The sequence below is a fragment of the Halichoerus grypus genome, chromosome 4, assembly GCF_964656455.1.
Source record: "Halichoerus grypus chromosome 4, mHalGry1.hap1.1, whole genome shotgun sequence".
Lineage (NCBI taxonomy): Eukaryota > Metazoa > Chordata > Mammalia > Carnivora > Phocidae > Halichoerus > Halichoerus grypus.
The window spans coordinates 65652769-65669255 of NC_135715.1; the positions used below are offsets into that span (position 1 = coordinate 65652769).

At 42.9% G+C, this 16487-nt stretch overlaps 1 protein-coding gene across 10 annotated transcripts in view; it reads left to right on the forward strand.

Moving 5' to 3' along the window:
* The window catches only part of DCLK1 (doublecortin like kinase 1), a 338012-nt gene that overhangs the window by 247285 nt on the left and 74240 nt on the right, over positions 1-16487 (forward strand). For 5 of the 10 annotated variants that reach the window (XM_036090983.2, XM_036090978.2, XM_036090976.2 and 2 more), the window contains exon 6: positions 14409-14503. In XM_036090983.2, coding sequence (XP_035946876.1) covers positions 14409-14503 — 95 coding nt within the window. Of the gene's footprint in view, positions 1-13179; positions 13471-14408; positions 14566-16487 lie in introns of those variants that run through there. The other 5 variants (XM_036090981.2, XM_036090980.2, XR_004916949.2 and 2 more) reach the window with 3 other exon arrangements.

The window sequence follows — 16487 nt, forward strand, 5'->3', positions numbered from 1 at the left end:
GAAAAAGGAACTCTTAGTAAGCTGCATAGCTAGAGCACCCAGCTCAACTTGGTTCTCTTAAGAGTTACCTTCTCCCTGGGCTTTCACTGATCGTAGGTATTCCCTAGATCTTCTCCTTTAATACTCCCCCTAAGGGTGGCAACAATGGGCGGCCCCTGCCCCCTTCTCACAGCATGCCCTACATCATAAGCAGTCAGGGAATGTGTCTCAGATCATGTTTGGTACTTGAGATGCAGCTTGTTTGCTCCTCCTAGTTTAAGGGTGGGCTGAGAACTCCTTCCTTAATATGCACCCAGATTGGGTGGAACCCTGAAATGACACTTTGCTAACGGGCAAGGTATTGAGACTCAAAGTTTAGAGTGCATGAATGTCACTTGGGAACGTGGTAAAGTTTGTCATTCTGACTGCCACCCCCACCCCTCAGATTCTGATGAAGGCCATAAACCTATGTTTTAGCAAGTATTCTAGGTGATTTTAATCAGATGGTCTTTGCACCATATGATCAGAAGCACTGGGTTAAGGAAGAAGTTCCCAAAATGTGGTTCCCTGGACCGGCAGTATCACCATCACCTGAACATGTGTTAGAAATGCAGTCTTGATGAGCCCCCTCCGCAGACCCACTGAATCAGAAACCCTGGAGCGAGGGCCCAGCCATCTGGGTTTTCACAAGCTCTCCAGGTGATTCCGATGCTCATCCAAGTTTGAGAACTAATGAATTACAGATAACAAAAGGGAAGTAAATACACGGAGTCATTTGACCCTGCATAATCTGGTGAGCGATACGGCTTGCTCGTCTTCATTTATTGACATAACAGCAATGACATCCTCTGCTTGCTTCCAAGTGGCGATGTCCATCTTTAACCCTTGCAACCCAAGAGCAGAGCTCTAGATACCATGAAGTGTAGGCCCAGGTTATAATGACCCACCTTCAGAGAGCCAATTACCTGGGACAAGAGAGAATTCCTGTCTGAAGATCATCCCTTCCCTGGAAACAGATATGGGGGAAAGTCTTTCCCTTCAAGAGAGATACCACCTACACACAGACCACATTTGTAGAGGTTCACAAATTAACCTTGTTGATTAAGCTTGTTCATTAACCAGCTAACAGGTTAAAACTGAGCTCTTGTGAGCATGTTCAGTCTGGACCAAAGAACACTGCTCATTTTCTCTGAGCAAACCTGGGCTATCGAATGAACCCCCATGGAGCAGTAAGGAAGAAAGAGGTCATGGGCCTAGCCAGCCTGTTGCCCCTAAAATCTTGGCTATTTAGTATAATCATGAAAAGTTATAAAGGAGAAAGAAGCCCCACATTACCTGGAACATTGGCAATACTATTAAAAACAACAGTATTAAAAAACAAAATTAGTCCCCAATCCAAAACGAGTCTGACATTGACAAATTTTTTATCTTTTCTCTCTTCTTTCTTAGTATATACCAGGTGTAGGGGGGGAAACGTCTAATAATGGGTGATTAGCCAAATTCTTATGTCTTTTACAGTATAGCTATTTCAACAGAATCTATATGCATTATTTAAGCGCTATAGCTATTGACTTTTTGTTATTGTTTTTAACAGTTTTTAAAATGTTGGTTTAGTTTTATTTTTTTAATTGAAGTAGAGTTGACACACAATGTTGCATTCGTCTCAGGCATACAGCATAGTGATTTGACAAGTCTATACCTTCTGCCGTGCTCACAAGTGTAGCTCCCATCTGTCACCAGACAACGCTGTTTATAAGGCCATTGACTACATTCCCTATGCTATGCCTTTTATCTCCGTGACTTATTCATTCCATAACTGAAGCCTGTATCTCCCACTCCCCTTCACCCGTATTGCCCATCCCCCAACTCCCTCCGTCTAGCAACCATCAGTCTGTTCTCTGTATTTATGGGCCTAGCTCTGCTTTTTCATTTGTTTATTCGTTTAACAGGTTTTATTTTTAAGACCTGTAGGCAGGCAGCGAAGTGCTCCTAGGTTTGGGCAGAAATTTTTTTTTTTTTCTTTTTTTCTTTTGTCCTCACAATTCAAGGAAGGGGGATAAGTCAAATTTTTGTGCACATGTCGAAGAACAGAATCATGAGATCTGGAGTAGTTATGGTCTGCTGCTAAGTTTTCTACTACAGATGCAAAATAAGTGTCCTCACGCTTTCTGTCTGATCGTGGCAGCCAAGATTGAATGAGGGAATACAAGAGAAAAACATAGAGAGTTTTTGCGACTCAGAAATAACCTTGCAAATAGTGAAAAACCTGTTTTACTCCAAAAATGAATCTAAAATTTGAGTTTACAAAAAAGAATCATGAATCTAATTTTAAAAAGATAATTATGAATACGGGAAATTATTGCACTTTAGAATTAACTGGTAACATAATCACTACTCAGCATCTCTAAGATTATATAAATCTCATAAATATAATATATCTAATATATCTAATTATAATCTTATAAATATAGATGAATTATAATTTACCAAAAGTAATTTCAGAAACTCTAAAAAGCAGACAGGCAAATGTAATGAATGCATGTATATTCATCACTGCCAACATTTGTAACTATTCTTTTTAGAAGTTTAAAATCGGTAGGATGCATTAACCTCAAAATCAATAGATTTTTTTCAAACAAGCATTTCTCTTTTGTTTCCCTGAGCCCTTTCAACTCTAGTTAAAGTCTGGTTGATTTGACCAGCACTAACCTGGAATTTATGATAGGTGTGCCATGCTGGGTAGTATCGTTTACATTAAGAGAGTGGAATCCGAATCCATTCTAAAATTAAACTTCACTCAAGGTATTTTTAACTTCTAGGTCAAAATTGATTAAGTGGCACTGATCATATTTTGTTTAACGTGATTCCTTTATGCATATACAGTTTTGCATTTTGATCTAGAAAGTACGCCATGCAACCATTTCTTGGTTGTATAACAGCTTATAATATGCAATGACCCTCTCTTGATTCTGACTTGCTACCAAATCTTATCACCTTCCTCTGGATGATTCTAATTTAGAGAGGGTTTACAGAGCAGCAATACCCAGTCACAGATTTGTGGATTATATCAATGTTCCCAAGACCACTCTGTTTCCCTGGACCCAGAGTTTAGGAAGTGCAGTGGTATTTCCATTTCTTTGCTGGGCAAACACAGCTGCTAGATGTCAGGGAAGTGCTGCCTCAGTCCCCTCCACTGTGCTTGCTTAAGACTCCCAGCTCCAAAAAAAACAAAACAAAACAAAACAAAACAAAACAAAACAAAAAGACTCCCAGCTCCACTCAAGTTATGGCTCTTAAACCCAGTGGAAAGGAGACTGAATTATCTCTATATTAATTGCATCTCCATTTTCTTAAAATGGTCTGTTCACTGTTTTTCAGAAATCATAAAGACTAGACTGTGAATAATTTTACTTTCATACCTCTTAAGCACTGATGTAGCCCCAAACCCAATTACCACCATGAACCTGACTTTCTAACATTAAAGAATCTTTGTTTCTCCCTGTAAAGTATCAACTCAAAGTTTGAAATGATTTTTATTTCAGTTGTTCAATTTCTACTTCCAGTATACATCATCCTATGTTATACAGAGATTATTGCATAGTATACAGTTAAGATTTGCTCAGTTTTCATGCCATGCTGCTGTTCATGGTAATACTGTTAACTTATATTTAAATGACATCAGAGTTTACATAGGATTTTTCTGTCTTTGATTTCTTTTGATTCTCCTAACCATCTTCCAACTACAATCAAGACATGATAATATTATCTGTTATATAATAATATAGCCTGTTTTTAGAAATGAGGAAGCAGCGAGGGCTAGGGGTACTGCTTGGCTCAGAGTGACAGAGTTAATCGTGGCAGCTCAGGGCTGGCACCTGGGGCTGGTGCTCCAGACAAGGGAGGCTGGCCATCCTCGATATCGGTTTCTTCACCTCTGTTTATGAGAGATTTGATCTCCAGGAAATCACTAATACAGTACCTAGTTTAACATTGCAGTTTACAACAACATAACACTTTGCAATAGAAGCCTAAGTATTCGTCCCAAGACCAGCATTCCAGGAGGTGAAATGATTCACTCCAACTTCATAATGTATGGTCAGTGGTAGACAGAAACTTTCCTGTGTAAGTCAGTGGTAGAACAAGAATGAGAATCCTCTATAAATCTTCTCTTCGTCCCTTATGCATTCTTCTTCTTGGAACTGAAGGAAGCTAGAAGTGATTTATTAATATAAGGTGTTCATTTACACATTCAGAAATATCAAGTGCAGGTCTGCTAGGCATTTGCTAGGCACTAATAATGCAGAGATGAAAGAAACAGTCTCTATTCTCAAGAAGCACACAGGTCAAGCCCCCTAAATAATTTATAGATAACATAATTCACATACCTGTTGAATTATTATTATTCTCCTTAACAGAGAGAATCCGAAAAGGCAATTGGAACTAGAAAAAAAAGAGAAACCAGGAGCCTTAATAACACTCATGAAGAATAATGAGCCCCCAGATAATTGTGCGCCAAGACTTTGAATGCAATTATCACTAAGAAATGGGAAAAGTGGTTTTTAGTTGCTTCTTAAAGAAACAAGAATATATAAGGGTATCATAAAGAGTGTTTAATATGGGTTGAATCTTTATTCATGTGTGTTTATCTTTGGAACACAGACATCTCATAAAATGTGTAATTTAAAAGTGAAATTCTTTTAAACAAATTCCTTTATCTGCACAAGGAAGTTATAACAAAATATCTCCAATATAAAAGTATACTATGCATCAATTTTATTTCTATAAAAACGGATAATGTTCAGTTTTGCTTTATATTGTTTTCTTAATATTAAAAGTGTAAGAAAACCACATTTACCTACCTTGAATTTTCATTACTGCAGTTCTCCTTAAAACTTACAGATTTCAGAATTTTGACCTCTTCATGGATCACTTAGAAGAACTCTGTGGTTTTTTTGTTTGCTTTAGAGTTTTTATTCCCATTTAAACGGATGGTCATCTTTTTATCGTAAGATAACACCTATTTAGACTCTCTCTCTGTAGAAGCCAATGGCAAACATAATGGAGCCCCAGTGAGTGCCATGAATTCAAGCACGAGCTGATGGACTTTCTTGCCCTTTATAAGTCTATAGTCTAAGATAGGAACCCTCCTGGCAACAACTGTTCGTTCACCCAATATGCGTTGAGATTCCACCATTGACCAGCAGTGCTGGGTGCTGGAGATGTAAGGGTAAACATTTGACAGAGGGAAAGTTGGGTGACTTAGTTAATGACTTTCTACCATGACTGAGGCACCATTCTGTCCTCCCCAGACTTCACACTTGTATGTGACTCTGGAAATCCTGCAGTTTTCTTATTTATGCTATTCAAATTTTCTTTTTTTACAGTTATATAAAAATATTTTATGCAACATATGCAGATAAGACAGAAATCAAAGCTGGGGAAGCAAAGAGAATTTTAATCAGCTTTCTAGTCCAATATGTCAACTTTTTTTGATTTCTTTCAAACACCTTCAAAGGCAGATTGCTAGCTATTATTTTTTTTTAGCTCAGTCTTTTCCTATAATGTAGATTTCAGCCTTCTACATTCTATGGAGGACGTTTGCTGCTTTGGGGTTCCGAGGGAATTCTTGAAAACAAAATGCACCAAGAAAATCAAGGGGGCTGATGATTCATCTCTTGTGTTTTTAGAATCTTCTCCTGCATGTAAAGCTCAGTCCTCCTTCCATTCTCTTTCCCTGCACCTATCAATTCCTGCTAGTGCTCACCCTCAGCAGGTGAGTGTCTCCAAAGGTACTTTTCAAAGCTTTGAACCATTATCTCAACCCACTCTCTCTAGGGGACAGGCAGCACCCTACATCAGCTGCCTTTATGAACTCCTCACTGGACATGCCCCATATTAATTAAATGAATATTTACAGAGCTGTGTTCCAGACGTGTATTTGGTCCCAAGCATGCAAAGATGATTAAACCACAGTTCTTGTCTTCAAGTTGCTTATATTCCTGCGTTCAAGTTGGGAGATAAGCTTATATATACCACTTAACTGTAATAGTGTAGAACGTGCCATGACAGCCCAGAGGAGGAAAGGGTTAGATCTCATGCATGGGGTCAGGGAAAACTTCCAAGAGAAAAGGACTTAACAAATTGAAGGATCCTGCTAGGATGGCATCAGCACTTGAAGAAATAATGTGAGGTAAGGCACAAAGGCACGAAAGTGTACAGCGTATTTAAGGAACAGTTGTTAGTCTGACAAAAACGAATGATAGATTGGAGGAAAGGGTTGGAGAAGATGGTGGTAGCCACGTTGGTTGTGGTCATTGCTTGGGCTCATGAAGGTGTGTTTTTGTTGTAGGTTTTAGGGGATGAATGAGAATTTTAGGTAAGACCATGATTTGATTTTTATTTGAATTTTAGAAACAATGGTGCAGTGGTAGAGAGGGTGGCTACACAAGGGACCAAGGGCCATGGAAGGCTCTATGAGGCTGCTGCAGTCATGCTGGAAAGAAATTGTCAGGAAAGAATTTAAACAGCAATGTTGGGCCTGGGGTAGACTTTGAAAAGGAAATGAACCAGGAATTTAACTGGATATGAGGCCAGAAGAGGAGAGAAGAATCAGAGATGAGGAGCAGGTCTGAGCATTGAGGAGGAGTGGTAGGTAAGTCCATTTCAGATGTGTGGAGTGTGAGTTGCTTTGGAAACATCTGTAGGCAATTAGGAATCAGGAACTGTATTTAAGTCGGATTTGAATCAATGATAGATATTTGGGAGATCCTGGCATATGGTAGTGATTTAAATACTAGAAATGCAGGATGCCTCTCCCTCCACCCCAGTGAACGGTTTGTAGAGTAAGGATGGGCATGGAAGCATGGTGACCATCTGCAATTATAAGAGCACATCGGAAGAGGCAGGAGAACCTTGACAGAGCAGTTACAGAAGTCACAGGGCAGAAAGTTTCGAGATGAAGGGAGAGGCCAGAAATGTCTGATGTTAAGTCTAGTAGCATGAGAACTGGGAGGAGGTCATAGGACTTGGCAGTGAGGACACCACTGGTGACCTTTGAAAGATGCATTTTAGTGGGCAAGCCCAGATGGCAGTAGAGCATCCCCCGGGCACGTTGTCCCTGGGGGGAGGGGGTCACTGTAGAACTGCTCCAGGGCTGACTCCCAAGTTCAAGTCTAAGGGCAGGCCGTCCTGCAATACCCAGTAGGGTGGGGGGCAAAGCGCCCACCTGGGAACCAGAGGAGCTGAGAGCCCTTTGGTCCCAGGACCCTCATCCACCGTGATCGAAGGTGGTGCCCTTACACACCCAGTTCCATCAAAATAACCAGAGCCTGTTGTGGGATCCCAGCTGACACATAATTTTCATAATTTTAATTTATATTATTTTAAAGATTCATTTATTTATTTTAGAGAGAGAGAGAGAGAGCATGAGCAGGGGGAGGGGCAGAGGGAGAGAGAGAGAGAGAGGGAAGCAGACTCCTTGCTGAGCTCAGAGCCTGACGCAGGGCTCCATCCCATGACCCTCAGATCATGACCTGAGCCAACAACACAAGCCAGATGCTCAACCTACTGAGCCACCCAGGTGCCCCGCATTTTCCTAATGTTTAATCAAAGGTCTCCAGGTGACCCCATTTTATTGTTGAATTAAATTTTTCCCCCTTTTCCCCTGAAATCATCTTTGACTCCTTCCCCCCCCTCCCCTTCTACATTCAGTTTATCACTAGTCTTCCCCGCTCCCACTTTGCAGTGCTGTTCTAGGGCTCTGATTTCCCATAGGCTACAAAAACTGCTTGCTAGGTGGCCTCCTCCCTGCTTTAGTCCTCGGCCCCTTACATCTACTTTGCACACTGATGTCAGACTTGTTGCCATGACTTGTTGCCATGCCAAAAAAAAGTCCTACCTCCTTATTCTCATAGGAAGAACTGTCTTGATTTGGCCACAGTCTTCCTTTCCAGCGCTAGCTCCCACTTTTCCTCTGGACTTATGCTTCATCCTGTGAACTAATTTACACTGCTACAGATACCCCTTGGGCTGTTGCACTTGGCACCTTTCGGAGTCCGAGGAGCCTTCTTTTGCCCCTTCAGCTGTCAAAAAGGCACACTCCCAGTTGGCCCAGATGACCTCTGTGAAACATCCCCTGATCACCTCACTGTTTAGGGTCTTCTCCACCCCTACAATCCTGTGACAATTGATTTGGCTCCTGGTCTATAGGTGACATATCATATCACCCTCCTAGATTGTAAGGTTTCTGAGAGCAAGAGTTCTTTACACACTCTAGCGTTTCCAAGTTCACAGTTAAGTACTGGGTAAATTGACCAGATGAGTGAATTGAGAAATACTAGGATCTATTCAAGTTGCCTAGGTTTCCTGGTGTTCAAGGGCCTTTTTATAAATATTTATTAGAAAAATTAATTCATAGGGACACCTGGGTGGCTCAGCCAGTTAAGCGGCTACCTTCGGCTCAGGTCATGATCCTAAGGTCCTGGGATCAAGTCCCGCATCAGGTTCCTTGCTCAGTGGGGAGCCTGCTTCTCCCTCTGCTTGTGCTCACTCTCTCTCTCTTTCTTTCTGATTAAAAATAATAAAATAATTCATAGAGCCAGGTCACTTCCTGCAACCCCACAGTTTCTGTGGACTCGCCAGTTCCCATTATTCTCAGTAGATAGTCCCTTTGAATTGGACCCATTGTCTTAGTTTAAGAAGGAAATGTAGGGGTGCCCGGGTGGTGCAGTTGGTTAAGTGACCGATTCTTGGTGTCAGCTCAGGTTGTGATCTTGGGTCATGAGACCGAGCCTCATATCATGTTGTGCTCAATGCAGAGTCTGCTTAAGACTCTCTCTCATCCTCTCCCTCTGCCCCTCCCCCCCCAAACAAATAAATAAATCTTAAAAAAAAAAGGAAATGTAGATAAACGGAGAAATTCAGGGATCTGCCTCACCTATGAGTTGAGCCTCTGTGAAGATAGAATTAGGAAAAAGCATCTTTCCCCAAGAGTCCCCCGACCCCCCACCCCCCACCCCCCACCCCATGAGATATTTGTCTGTTTTCTCTTGGCCTCATTTGCCTCCATCTGCTTTTTGTTTCTTCTTCTTCTTCTCAATAATGTGGCAAGCAATGGACAAGGGCTGGGAAAAGAGATTTTAGAGTATCTATAGCCTCCTCCATGATCAGGGAATGAGAGAAAGTCTAAGGTGAGTGGTCGGATCTCCTCAACAACACGCCTGAATCACTGCCCCCTAAATCCACAGCCAGACCCCATATGGGTGCAAACATGTTCTTTCCTCTCATCCCTGCAAGTACAGCAGCATAAATACACGAGCCACCTTACATGCAGAAAGGAGATAGGGAAAGGACAAGGTAGATGTTCATGTCTAAAAAGTTACCTTGGGGGCCCCTGGGTGGCTCAGCCGTTAAGAATCTGCCTTCCGCTCAGGTCATGACCCCAGGGTCCTGGGATGGAGTCCCACATTTCGGCTCCTTGCTCAGCGGGGAGCCTGCTTCTCCCCTCCCCCTGCTTGTGCGTGCTCTCTCTTTCTCTGAGAAATAAATAAAATCTTTAAAAAAATAAAATAAAATTTAAAAAAATTAAAAGTCACCTTGTGATTAGATAATCTTGCTTGGAGATTGCTCTGATTTCAGGACCAGTTTGAGACATTTAAACATTTAGCTTCCACATGTGGTCTGAGACTTTTAAGAATGAAACAGTAAAGAGAAGAAACCCTTTAAGTTCACAAAAGCATTCCAAATTAATATACACATGCGTCTAGTCATTTAAAAGGAGCAATGAATTAGTAAAAATAAGCCACGTATTTCTGAATTCTAGAGTTTTTTTGGTAACTTTCATATTCAGTTATAAGTTTTGGGAGACAGGGACCAATAGACAGAGTCAGAGACGGTCTGTGTGTGGTGCACACTGTGTGTGCTGATTGATTATAGGGCCCTGTAGGGTAGAGTCATCTACCTGAAATGATAAAGGAAAGGGTGAGGCTGGACGCTTCATGAGGAGTAACGTCCTGTGACCAGTTCATGCTGTTGTGTCCCTGATGGGCTCAGGTTGATGGCCCAGTTGGACAAAAGGCAGGGCACAAACTAGGGCTGGTAAAGTCAGCTCCACAGATTTCATACACAGCTCTTTGGTGTCCAGTTACATGACTATCATCATGGGATCTGTGAATAACCCAGCCTAGAGTTTAGCTTTTCTCATTCAAGAAGAGCAAGGGATACAGGATTAAAGGAAAATGAACCCAGATAGTTCTGAATAAAGGGAACCCTGATGGTACAAGGGAGGGGACCTGATGAGTACTTAGGAATTCAGATGGAGTGACTTTCAGATTGAAATAATGAATCCTTAGACTGCTTGGCCACTTAAAAACAACCATACCAAGTTGAATTTTTCCCCTTCGAAATACAGACTCCTTTAATACAGGAATACTTTACTCTGTAAAGTAATGCCATTGGTTACTTGAATTTTAGTAAGTTCTACTAAATAGGTGACAAAGCCGTCTCTTTTGGCATCCAGAGACTTTGGGTAGCACAGGATAAAAAAACAACTGAACTCAATACTTGTATCAGTCTTACTTATGAAATAAAATTATGTATTCCAGCAGTGATTCAATAGTAAGGTGTGTGGTATTGTCTGGATGTCAAGAACCATTTTAAGAGGTTGCTAATGCTTTTTAGGTGGCCAAGAGGAAGAGTCTGAATAGAAACTCTGACCCTGGGCGCCTGGGTGCTCAGATGGTTAAGCGTCTGCCTTCAGCTCAGGTCATGATCCCAGGGTCCTGGGATCAAGTCCCGCATCGGGCTCCCTGCTCAGTGCAGAGCCTGCTTCTCCCTCTCCCTCTGCCATTCCCTCTGCTTGTGCTCTTCTATCTCTCTGTCAAATAAATAAATAAAATCTTAAAAAAAAAAAAAAAAAGAAACTCTGACCCTAAGAATACAGGCCGTTCCCGACTTTGAAGCAGGTTGTGTTCCAAAACTGTTTGATTGTAAATGGCTTGTTTGGCACTTGAGCTTCATCTCTCTGGAGAGACGGCAACAGAAGGAGAAGCCCTGAGTCCAAGGGCTTTAGATGAAGGAGGTGCCCCAGTGATAGAGAAGGAAACCCAGAAGCCCTTAGCCCCAAAGATGGGGGACAAAGGTTCTAGACACATCCTGACGTGTCAGGACAGGCCACTCATGGGAAAAGTGTGCAGTTCTTTGAGCAAACATAAATGAGATCTTTCCAGTTGCTCATCTTTGGGCAAGTTACTTCATCGAAAACAGGAAAAGTTCAATCCAACCTACACTGCACAATTGATGTCACCTAAGTTTTTTCAGTCTGACATGTCCAAATTCTCTGTGTCCTTCCAAATTTACTCCCTCTCTTCTTGCCTCAATCCTCTTCAACCAATCAGTTACCATGTCCTATTGTTTTGAATCTCTGAAATCTCTCCTGAATGTCTCCATTTACCTCTACCCCCACAGCACCACCGTCAACCCAGTCACACCATCCCTCTGAGCATAGGACACTTAAACGTGCCATACTCCCTCCTGCCTAGACATTCTCCTTAGGGATATCCTCGAGCCCGTTATATGCTCCCCTAATCCGTTCTTGACAGGCAAGAGCTCTTGAGCGCTTTTAAAAATACAAATCTGATCGCCTGGCTCCTGCTTAAAATCATTCAAGAGCGTGTCATTGCCCTTTGGATAAAAATCAAACTCCTTAACATGAATTTTAAAGCCCTGCATTACGGGATCCCTACCAACTCCTCCACCTTCATTTGTAAGGTTATTTCCCTCCAGCTCCATTTACCTGCCTGGTCAATTTCTTTAGGTCTTTTCAATGCACCACATTGCTCCCTCCCCCAGGCCCAGCCACAGAACAGGTGCCCCCCCCACCCCGGCCTTTGGAACACTTTTCCTTCATTGTGCCCTACCCACTTTCACCTGCAAAATCCTATTAATACTTAGGTTGGGTTTCCTTACCCTCTCTATAGGGTGTAGGGCGACTTTGACCCCATAGTATGTTAGGATTTCAGAGGCAACACCCAAAACCTCCCTCCTCAAAATACTTTATTGTGATTACTAGCTTAGTTATCTGATTTCCCTGCAGGCTAGCAGGCTGGCACCCTAGGGAATGTGGTGGTGAAGAGTGCAGATTCTTGGTTGTCTTGTTTAGGTTTGGGGCTCTGTCCCCATCTTTGCTGGTCAAGTTGCTTATCATTTTATGCCTCAGTTTCCTCTTCTGTAAAAGAATACTGCCTGCCTCATAGTAATTGTGTTAAATGAGCTAATGTATACATATATGCTTATAAGTGTACTTGTAAAAGGCTTAATTAAGTGCATTAACTGGTGCATAGAAAATAAGTCTTTGATAAACTGAGATGCACACAGAACGGGTACTTACCAAATGCAAACATGTTGTAGTTTTGCTTTGCTTTTGGAAAAGGCTAAGGCTGTCATCCTGGAGTCCACTTTCTCTTTTTTTCTTCGTTTTCCGATAGCTTTATAAATTTAGTGAATCAAAAGTAAAAAATGTTAATACTCTGCTTGCTTCCCCGGTTACTCTTTTCTTCCCCAGTCTGGGTAGCCTGTATGTGTCAAGTGGAGAAGTAGACAAAGAAAATGTGACTTTCATAAAACCTGTCTTTCTCGGAGGGATCTCTTGCCTTGTTAGTTGTAGATTCTGCCTCTGCCCACAGTTCCTCAGTTCTTGCCTGTGTCCGAGCCCGCCCCTAATAGAGGCCAAAGGCTGGAGGAAGTCCAGTATGAAGAGGCCTGAGCACAATGCAAGCAAATTAAAGCCTTCGCAGTGCTTCCTACTTTAATCTGCACCCCCCCCCCACGTTGTTGTTTGTTGTTGTTTCGAAGGTGTCGCTAAATACATTTCAAAGGCAAAACGACACATGAGTGTAGCATGGTTATGTGACATTTTTTAAAAGGTCTTTAGAGAAGATGACAAGACAAGGAGCTTCCCACTCTCTTGGGCACTCCTAAGTTTTTGTGCCAACATTTGTTTGCAAAAACCCAATCAACATTGTACCAGGCCACTGAATTTTGTGAGGGTGTACTTATTATCCAGGTAGTCACCGGGTTTTAGAAGTTATTGTCATTTTGATATTCGGATGAGTCATTGGGCCTCTTGCCCCCCAGGCACTTCATTATGATTCAGAGCAAAGTAGGAGAGGGCTCGGCTTCCGGGAGGCAGCGGTGTCGGGGTGGGGGTTGCAGTGTCTCTGCTTTGGCATGAGGCTTAATTGACACCTTTGATGTAGCCTAAGACAGAACCCGCACCTCCCACTGCTGCTTGGAAGACGTCAGCCTTACGCAGAAAAGGCATCTGCTGATGAATCCTGCATCTCATTCAGCCTGCTCTGGGAGCAGCCTTAGCCTTAACTAATCCAACTGCTTCCCAGTTCTGCGGGTGCTCGGCTTAGTGCTGAGAGGGGACTTCGCCTCTTGCTCTTGCCAGGTTAAACACTAAGACTGTGTCCATGTTAGAACTCATAGAAGGTAAGTTCAATGCATTATTGCTCTCCTTCATGGAAAATGTTTCTCGTGCGCCCTCAAGAATGTGTGTGTATCTCGTGGCTAATTCTCCTTCATTGACTGTGGATATGAAACATGTGAAAATGTCGTCCTGTTTATGGCTGATAGAGTGGCAACCTTATATATCTTTATAAAGTCACGTCTCCAGAGTGTGTTATCAGTTCCGAGAGGTGATGTGACTCCGAGAAAAGAATTGCTTGTACTTGAGTTCTGTGGCTTTGATTGCATTTAGCGATCATGCTGTATAAAAGTCTTGAGAGTCCGGGAGAATTCCAGTGATTTAAACCTATCAGAAAGCAGCTTTTCTTTTCAGTAGCAATGAGGACAGACTGTAAGGAGTTCCTGAGTGTCTGTGCCAATTAGTTTGTCCCGTTGAAGGCAGGTCCTTCAGAGTTAGGCCAGAGGGATACATAGGGCACAAGTGGATACAGGAGCTTCTAGAAGTGAGTTCTTAACTGTGAAAAGATAGAGGTCTTTTTTGACAAGGCACTGGGAAAATCGCTTGTGAGCTGTGCTAATATTTACTCCTACTGGGTGGTGCTGGGAAGCTAAACTACAGAATTAAGGACGAATCCCATTGAAAATGTCTCAGGACCTTAACCACATGGCTAAAATCTATCGGCACAGTTAAAGGCACTGTTAATAAATTCATCAGGAAAGTTGTCCAAAGTACATTTTTAAGCATTTTTGTGTCGCCTGATGCTATATGTGGCACGGATTAGCGAAACCGTGCATTTCTGAAGAAGGTTATTCCCCGAGGCTGTTTTTCAGGACTACAGATAGAAAGGTGTCTGGAATTTTAGCGAACGTCCCTCTGTAATTGCTTGTTTCTCGGAGGAGACGATTTGTCATGAAAATTTTTTAACAAGCCGTTTTTTCTCTGTGTGATTCTTTGCTTCTAGTTAATGGAACCCCTGGTAGTCAGCTGTCTACTCCACGCTCGGGCAAGTCACCAAGCCCATCACCCACCAGCCCGGGAAGCCTGCGGAAGCAGAGGGTAAGGAACTAAGCAAGCTCCTTGTTTAAGACCTGCCTGAGCTTCCGTGCAGAATGACACAGGTACCAGCTCCCAGGAGCACTGCTTGTCTCTAAGTAATAACCAGGTGAGGGCGGGCGGTGACCCGTGGCGGGTCACTTACGGTGACTGGTTTCTCTTTGCTAGAGCTCAGGGTTTTTATTTTCTCTGTATGTGTCCATAGCTTAACTCTGAGAAGAATCAACAGTTGCTGCCTCACTTTTTTTTTTTTTAAAGATTTTATTTATTTATTTGACAGAGAGAGAGTTAGCGAGAGCAGGAACACAAGCGAAGGTGTGGGAGAGGGAGAAGCAGGCTTCCCGCCGAGTGGGGAGCCCGATGCGGGGCTCGATCCCAGGACCCTGGGATCATGACCTGAGCCGAAGGCAGACGCTTAATGACTGAGCCACCCAGGCGCCCCGCTGTCTCACTTTTAAATACCCCACCTCTTTTAGTCCTGAATGGGCAAAGACTTTATTGGCACTAGTTTGCAAGCTTAGTTGTGATGAGTTTCATTAGACCTCATCGCTGACCATCAGCCTTCCTTAAGAAGGAAAAGGAAAAAAAAGTGTCCTTTCAGAGAAGGGGGTTATGGTGGGGAATTGCTCTCTGGCACAGAATGGTGGTCCGGAGTGGCTTAGGGTCCGTGGCACAGGGGATGGGTACAGATGACATGTATTTTTGTGAATGAAACCCACATCGAGCACCTTCTCTTTCATCACTACTTGCTTTGTGTTTGTTTGTTTGTTTGTTTTTTAGCTTCTTGTGTAATACTAGAGAAGTTGACTGAGCTTGGAGACCAAAGTCAGAAAGTTACTGGAAACAGTGTTAGTTTCTCCATGTTCGGGGATGGGAAAGAAATACTGTTCTTATCCCCTCCCAACCTGTACTGTCTGTCTTTCCCAGTAATACCACAGCAGGAATAAAAGGGGTGGGAAGGGGAGGAGAGGAAGGTGCAGAGGAGGGAAGGGAGAGCCTTTCACTGTCCAGATTTCACAAGCGCGGTGGAGAGGAGTACGTGCTCCTGGGAGGCTTTACGATGGTGCTCACTGAACATCTTAATAAGCAAGGGCTCCTTGGAGGCTTCTGAACTCAGAGACTGGATTCTTAGTTTGGTTTCTTTTATTATGTGCTTTAAAATGAAACTTCTAAGTTCCATAACTTTAAACTGCATCCAAGATGGAAGCTCTTCCTGTCAAGCCCCCTGCAAGGTTGCGTCCACGTGCCGCTGTCTAAAAGCAGGGTGGGCAGGGGACTCCGTCGGACCCCGTTCCCTTTGGCGCCTGGCCACCAGTGTCAGGTTGGCTGTCTTTCTCCACAGAGCCTCCTGGCACCAGGTGTAGCATGTTTAGATTATTTGATGAGGCCTGAGCTTTGGCACCGGCTCCTGCACTAAATGGCTGTGTTATCTTGATAAGTCTGTTATCCTCTCTGAGTCTCAGTTGGGAAAAACTCTTTGCAGATAGAAAACCCGGTAGTTCTGTTCCATCTGAGTGTTTTCACTATTAGTTTCTTGTTGGCCACAGTCTAATTTGGCATTTTAAAGTACAGGAATCATTAGTGAACTACTAAAAGAAGAATTGGCCGAATTTATGGAGTCCCCTAAGTGTCTATCCTTGAGTGGTGGAAGGGCAAGGAGGGTGATTCTTTTCTAGTAAATGCCACCCAGCGAGGCCCCTTCTATGGAGGCAGCCATATATAGCACACATAGTGCTCTTTCCGAGAATATTCTCTCTTTTGACGTATATGCTTTAGTACATCTGGCATAGTAATCCCTGTCCATCCTTTGAGCAAATTAAACTCAGATTCAGGATTAAGCTCATGCTTAGTTGCTGAGACTAAATTATGGTGACTGAGAGTCCCTGCCATAGATTTGAGCTTCTCTCCCTGCTTGCTTATTGTGGAGACCTCCATTGTGGGGTTATAAAGTGCTTTGCCCAACTGTCCTTGTGTTGGCAGAATGAGG